The following is a 7,320-nucleotide window of genomic DNA, read 5'->3' on the forward strand; positions in this document are numbered from 1 at the left end:
ATAAAAATTAAGGCATTATTATTATCACTTCAATTTCTCATACTACTATTTGAATTATTATTATCAGTATACCTTTGAAACAATTGATATAGTATCATTGCCAGTGAGAGTAAGCATTCTCAGAAGTGAGTAGGTCTATAGGTATTAGTATTCGGATTCCGCTATAAATGTCTGGTAAAAGAAATTGCACGTGCTGTTACCCCACATGGGATATTATGAGACTGCAATTTATGCATGCGCGTGCGTATAAAATCTTCTCGTAGAGGCAAATGCAGAGCGCAAAGGCTCTGTCCAGTCTAGTAACGTCTAGTACGACCAATGGAGGCTAAGAATGGAAACCTTGTTTTGTAGTTCGTACTCGATACGTTTGTGCCAATTGAAACATCTTTACATAATGTCATGTTAATACGAAAGTAGATTTTTGCTGGACAACGTCTAAAGTAATTAGAACAATCTAATGACTGATCAAAAATTAGTTTATACAATGTAATATTTGAAATATAGGAAAGTGGTGAAGATCCGAATAGCGTAAGGATTTAAATACACGAATGCTAATAAGGCTGATTATCAAAGAGATCATATTGACTGAAAATTATTCTAGTTTGTAATAACCTTGATTTAAGAAGAAAAATAAGAGAAGACTGATCAAAAGTATCAGTATTATGAATATAGGTACATTACAAAAAATCCTGATTAATATAGTACATGAAATTTATGAAATAAATTGTGGAAAATAAACGTTTATGTGAAAGTGATCAGAACACTGTAGTAGTGTTTTGTTGAAATTATGTGTAAGATATTCAGAAATGCATTTTATACATTGGCTGCTTATATTTCAACGCTGTGTGAAGAATTAAGAAATCTTTAACGTATTGTCTGTTGCCACTTAATCCATGCAATATTGTAATTAAACAGTAATGGAATAACACATCTTAGTTATATCTGACTGTGATTTCTATTCACGCCAAAGAATTATTACCATTTCTATCGCATGAGTCTATAACGTGACATTTTAAATGATTCTTAATAATATATGTTACATAATCAATGGCCTAACATAAAGTGTGAATGAACAAAAAATGATAGAGTAGTTATGAAGCGACAACTAAAGATGAATACACTTTTTAATGACATAAAAGTTTAATATAAATAAAAAATCTCGTACATATGGGTTTCTCAAAGATGATAAAGCGCATGTTATATGCAAACTTTGCGTCATGCAGTTCTAAAGCAATAGGAATATTAGCACCATTAACAATTCCACCATTACATATTGCATTTTTATATTATTTCTGGCAAGAATATTCAAGAGATGTGGACAAACAATATTGTTCCTGTTCATGTTGGGATACAGTGTTCAAAGGTAAGTTGATGTAATTTAGTTTATATCTCTAAAGTTAAATAAATCTTTTGTAAAGATGAATGGATAACATATTTTTGATAAAATTATGACTTGTTATACAGTTGATTCTATAAAAGTTTATTTATTTTATACACTAAAAAGCATTTCATTTTTTACGCATACCTAATTTATTGTTAATGTATAGTCAACTTATATTTCATGATCAACTATGTAGTCAACTAATATTTCATAATCTCAGTAAAATAACGGTTTAATAATTTAATAATTTATCATACAAATTAAAATAAAAGAAGGTATTTGGACACTTAAAAATAATTTTTATAAATTTTTATAATGACCTAATTTTCAGCATTGTTTGAATAAATAATAAATGAATTTTCATAAATAAAAACTTAAAAAATTTTATTTTGTTGATATGTAATGAAGAAGTTATGTAATTGATAAGTATTGAAAGCAAAATTGTGATGATGTACTTTCTATATCCTGAAAGTTTTCATTCATAAGGAAATAATTTTTTGAAAAGACAAGGTGTGTTTTGAAAACCGTAACACAGATTTATAAATTAACAAGAAAAAGTATGATTAACAACAAAAATGCTTTTGTATTACTCATTTGTATTACTCAGTGTAAAACAAAGAATTGTAAAATGTATCTTGTAAAATATAAAAAATTCAATTTTTTAATATGTGTTTATAAAACACCAGACATTTTATTTTAGGGTCATATGAATCTGGTATTGCTTCTTATAAGCATATGTATTTTAATGCCACTACAAACACCTTAAAAATATGGATGACCATAGTAGTTGGAGTAATTACATTTTATGAAACAGTTAAACATTTAACAAGACTAGTATTTCAAAATCGTCTTAGACCTTGTATGATGATCCTTTTTCTGACTGCCATTTTTTCGCATTACTATACTTGGTGGGTTTATATGAATTATTGGAATGATGAGTTCTATTCCCAATGGTATCATCAGTTATTTTTCTCTATCACTGAGTTGATATCTACTTTCCTGGTTATTCATCTGGCAGATAATAAAAATCCAGTAACTCATAGAAAAGCATTTGGGATAGCTGCAATAGCTATCTTGCATATTGTGGCAGGTGGTTGGGATCAATTTGTTGCTAATGTTGTAAGAGGAGAAGGCTATGCACATCAGGTAATATTATTTATGTACTATACAAGTAGCAATGCATTGTAGAATATTCTCTTTTATAGAATATTATTTATGAATTTAAGTCTTTATTTTCATGCATAGCTAGCAATTTATATGTAATAGGTTGTACGTGATCTTGGATTTATGATCCCAGATATACTTCATGTTGCTATTCCATTATGGGCAGTTAAATGGAAAAATGTATATAACCTACCTGGTTCAATGAAACGAGATCCTAGTATCAGAAGAGACTTAGCATACATGTTAGGAATGATATGCATAGGATTGTGTATTTGTGCCATACTGTAATTTGACTGTTGTAATGTCTAAAAATAGTGTCTTAAAGAAAAAACCATCTAAATAATTTGATTTATTTTCTTATACAAATTTATAGGAAATATTTGCAAGTAAAATGTATTAAAACAATATACATGTTTTCATGATGATTTTCAGAGTGTTCATGTTAAGAATAGATGCTTAATTGACTTAGTTTAATGGTTTGTGTTTTAAAATTGCTCTTATTGCCAATGTGTTACTTAACTTTATAGAATCAAAGATTTTTTATTTTTTATTGTATAATATTAGTAGAAATTAGCTTATACATATATATGTATTTTTTAAACTTCTCGTTAGTTATATCATTGTATTGGCAAGTTCAGCTCCTATCATCAATTTGAAAAACCTGTAGAGTACAATTCACTTCAGAAAAAGCATATGCTTTTAAGTTACGTATTATTTTGATGTTTATGTCAAATATATACATAAAGAATTTTCAAAAATAATTTTCATTGAAATAAAATAAAAACTGTAACAAATCAGATAAAAATTATGTACAATAATGACTTTACATATTATACTATATTTATTATAACATATTTGCAACATTACAATGCCTATATATGTGAAAATGGTTCTAATGTAAATATATACATATATGTATATTATTTAAGCATTTGATACCATTTAATGTTGTTGATTGTGTTTTTAGCATAGAGAATATTTATAATATTTGGAGAAGTACTAAATGTATGTACACTTTTAAAAATTGAATCATTTTTTTGCTTAAAAATTTTATCAATATATTTTTAAGAGTGTAGCAGCTAGATATCAAACAGGGATGGGCACTTTTTATTTCAAATAATGATAACAAATTGAAAAAGCAAATACTTATTTCAAATAAGGCAACAAATAAGTTTATTCTACAATTGGATGCTGGAAAATAAATTCTGAAATATTGTTTGACAAATAAATCATTTCCAAATAATTTTGTTATGTCAAATAATAATACAATAATAAGCATATTTATTATTAGCTCTTAATATAACACAGCATAGTACAATGTTTTTTCAGTACACTAATTTTTATTACTTTACTCTTATTCTGCAATGTAACTTCATTTTTCTTTTCAATAACTTTATTTGATAAATCATCAGTGCATTGTTAATGTGTATGTGCACCATCATCTTCGCTAATGAAATCAACTATCTGAAGTATCTGAAATGCTACGCATTATCTTGTTTGTACTATGGATTGTTCAACAGAAACAAAGTTAAGAAGTGGTCAAGTATGATATGAAATGCTAGAATTAGACTAATTCTAAAACTTCAAACATAAACTTTACAGTAACAGTAAATAATGTTGATAATGTACTTTATGAAAGTCTATAGTTTTGGAATGGAACAATTTAATAATTTTATAAGTCCAATTATAATAATAAAATAATCTACGATAAATTATGGTGATGAATAAAAAAAACTATTATTTGTCATTTTGCATTACTAGTTGAAATAACGAAATTATTTGGAAATAATATTTTTGTCAAATCTTTTTTTGACCATATAACATTATTTTAAATAAAAAAGTAGACAAAATAATAAATAAAATCAAATTTTATTTGAATTATTCGAATATTTTATTTCGATAATGCCCAACTCTGATATTACACATTCTAATGATCTTATAGTGCTTAGCAAATTTATTTAAATTATAAGGCTTAATAAAATACCATAAAACATTAAAAATTACATGCATTATATTCATAACAAACATATCATATGCAACATTCATAGCATGTTTTTTTTTAAACAGAAATTGTTTTTACAAAAGTAGCAGATATATTAAAACGATTATGAATAGTTGCCAAAAATGGAGTCTGCTGACAAACATAAGGCTACAAAAAAGTGCCTACGTACAACAGAAATTATTTATTTAAAATATTAAATGTAACACTCAGTGTCACATTTGAATTGATTTTATATTTAATATAAATGTATGAATCTCAACATTTCAATTTGCAGAAATAACATGATTGTTATTTCTTATATAATGGTTCTTAAAGAATTGTTATATCTGTATTAACATGTACTTATAATATGTACAATATTTAATTTTCTTGTATTTGCAAGAATGTTGAAACTTTAGTATATGTAATATACATGTACTAGTAATATAGATGTATTAATATAATAAATAATAAATGAATTTAATTCAATATTATTCTAAATATTCAGCTTTTATATGCTTTAGAAAAATGTGGTTACTTATATAGTGCTACAAAGAATAGAGAAAGTATTATTTATTACAATGTGCTACAAAGATATTGATTTAAATATTTCAAATTAGAGATAAAACTACATTAAAACATATCAGTTTATTATTAGAAATTCAACAAGTTTTCAAATATACACAGTAAAATTACATTATTTTTATTTTAATTATGTTAGAAAATAATTGAACATTATGTTAATTAGTATTATAATTAATATTAGTAATGAATATATAATACTATGTAGTTATATTGTAAAACTCAAAAGGCAGAGATACAGATTTGCTCACATTGAAAGATACTCTTGTGCAGGTATGTAGTATTTACTCATTAGCATTTATCCTTCGCATATCAAAAATTTGTGATAGAATCTTTTTTATGCCATGTAAATCTGTATTGTTGATGACATACCATATATGGTATAATCTGTCAAATTGCCAATTTGTTATTAATGTTTTTTAAACATTTTTGTAAACCTTTTAAATGAAGTCTACATTATTTTCTTTGTACATCTTTCATGTTAGAAAGATATAACGAGAATTCTAAATACAATGTATAATTTTGTTTGGAATATGATGTACGAAATATATGTAAATAAAATAAAATTTGCAACAAATTCTACTTTTTCTACAAACCTTTTCTACTTCGTATTATTTTGTCTGCCATTCTAATATTATACTGCACATTATACTAATACAATTTCTGAAATATTGATATTTATATAACAATAGTTACTTTATTTCATTTTATAATGTAATTTTAATAAAACATTACAATTTAGATTAGAATAGAATTTAAAGGGCAGACTAGTCACGTGAGTTTTCGAGATTGCCAAGTTGGTATCTGCTATTACAGTTTTCATTACAGGAATAGCATTACCTACAGACACATGACTGTCTAATGAAGGCGAGATAGAATCTGTCTACGATTTCAAATTGGAAATGCGAAAATTTTCCCTTCCATTGCATATATTACTATACGAGCCACGTGTACGTAAGCTCGGCGTTTCAACAGCTAAGAAAAAAGTTCAATGCATTTTCTAAATTATGTAAAATTGCTTGGATTCCATGGCTGTGAACGGTCAATTTGTACTCTATAACACTCGTGTTATTAAATATCAGCAGAATCTCGTTAAATTACGAGTTGACTGCGCTCTATTGAACTTTTTTCTTTCGAATGAACCCTTTCCCAGCTTAGAAGCTTCTCATATAAGTTTTTCCAAATTTTGTTGGTAATGTCAACTCTCTGCCATATCCTAGTCTACACCCCTTAAAGACATTTAAATATTATGATTGTATTCAAATTTTATTTTTACATATACCACAAAAAAAAATAATTAATATTTTCTTGGTCGGTGTATACAACATGTACCCAATCTTTACATTGCATCCAGTATTTGTTCAATGATTCTCTATAAATAATGTATTCAATGACTTCTTTATTAATACCTAATTTGCTGTTGGTTTCATTATCACTCCTTTTTTACTTGTATTTTCTCCTAGCATTCTTTTTTTGCTTTTTTGAGGCATTCTTAATTGTCTTTCAGCCTTTTGCTTTTCTTCTTCTTTTGCTCTTCCATTTCTTTCACTTCTCTTTAATTCTTGTTCTACTTTTCTTTTATTTGCATTTGTTCTTTCTTTTCTTCAATAAGTTTCTTTTTTTCTTTAAGTTCGTTTATAAAAACTGCTGGAGTTAAAATTTCAGACTGCTGTGTTCGTTTATTTGTCTGAATTTCGACTATATTATTTCTCGGAGAGATTTCTTTTACAATTTCTGTAAATCCAGGGCGTACGCCTGCTGAAAGAGGGTGCAATGAAAAATACAGATTGGTCGATAGTGGACGACAACTGGATGGTCGGTACTGGACGACAAACATGTAACATCATTTTAGATCAGAGTTTTTTAATATACAAAGAAAATTGCAAAACAAGATCTTTTTATTATACCCAGAAGACTAAAGGAAGTATATATTATAGAACAAAATTCTTTAATTACCTGTGGTTCGCAAAATGAACACTAGAAAATTTCGAGAACGACGATAATTAACTTTTTTTTTTAGTAACTTTGCGTATAACTCGAAATGAAAGTACCTGTTTCAAATTTTTTTTCTGAGCTGTATGTTGAATGGTGACATAGGATTAAAAAGTGTACTTTCATATCTGATTACATACCTACCATAGGTCTCAAAATATAAGAACCCCTCAAAAAACCTTAAAAAGATAAACAAAGCACGCCAAATACATATGTTTCC

The 7,320-nt window shown here is 26.7% G+C and overlaps 1 protein-coding gene across 1 annotated transcript; it reads left to right on the plus strand.

Moving 5' to 3' along the window:
• Window positions 1–339: 339 nt before the first annotated feature.
• On the plus strand, window positions 340–3,034 carry LOC143186365 (uncharacterized). The gene is made up of 3 exons (XM_076390022.1): window positions 340–1,363; window positions 2,082–2,527; window positions 2,648–3,034. The coding sequence occupies exons 1-3, from the start codon at window positions 1,168–1,170 to the stop codon at window positions 2,831–2,833; spliced, it is 828 nt and encodes a 275-aa protein (XP_076246137.1). The 5' UTR covers window positions 340–1,167; the 3' UTR covers window positions 2,834–3,034.
• The last annotated feature ends 4,286 nt before the right edge of the window (window positions 3,035–7,320 follow it).

This window comes from Calliopsis andreniformis, chromosome 2, assembly GCF_051401765.1.
Source record: "Calliopsis andreniformis isolate RMS-2024a chromosome 2, iyCalAndr_principal, whole genome shotgun sequence".
NCBI lineage: Eukaryota > Metazoa > Arthropoda > Insecta > Hymenoptera > Andrenidae > Calliopsis > Calliopsis andreniformis.

What these genes read in the sequence shown, in the direction of transcription:
- LOC143186365 (XM_076390022.1), top strand. Translation starts at nt 1,168, where the DNA reads ATGGGTTTCTCAAAGATGATAAAGCGCATGTTATATGCAAACTTTGCG. An exon ending in TTGGGATACAGTGTTCAAAG is followed by an intron (nt 1,364 to 2,081) that starts GTAAGTTGATGT and finishes ATTTTATTTTAG; the next exon opens with GGTCATATGAATCTGGTATT. An exon ending in GAGAAGGCTATGCACATCAG is followed by an intron (nt 2,528 to 2,647) that starts GTAATATTATTT and finishes TATATGTAATAG; the next exon opens with GTTGTACGTGATCTTGGATT.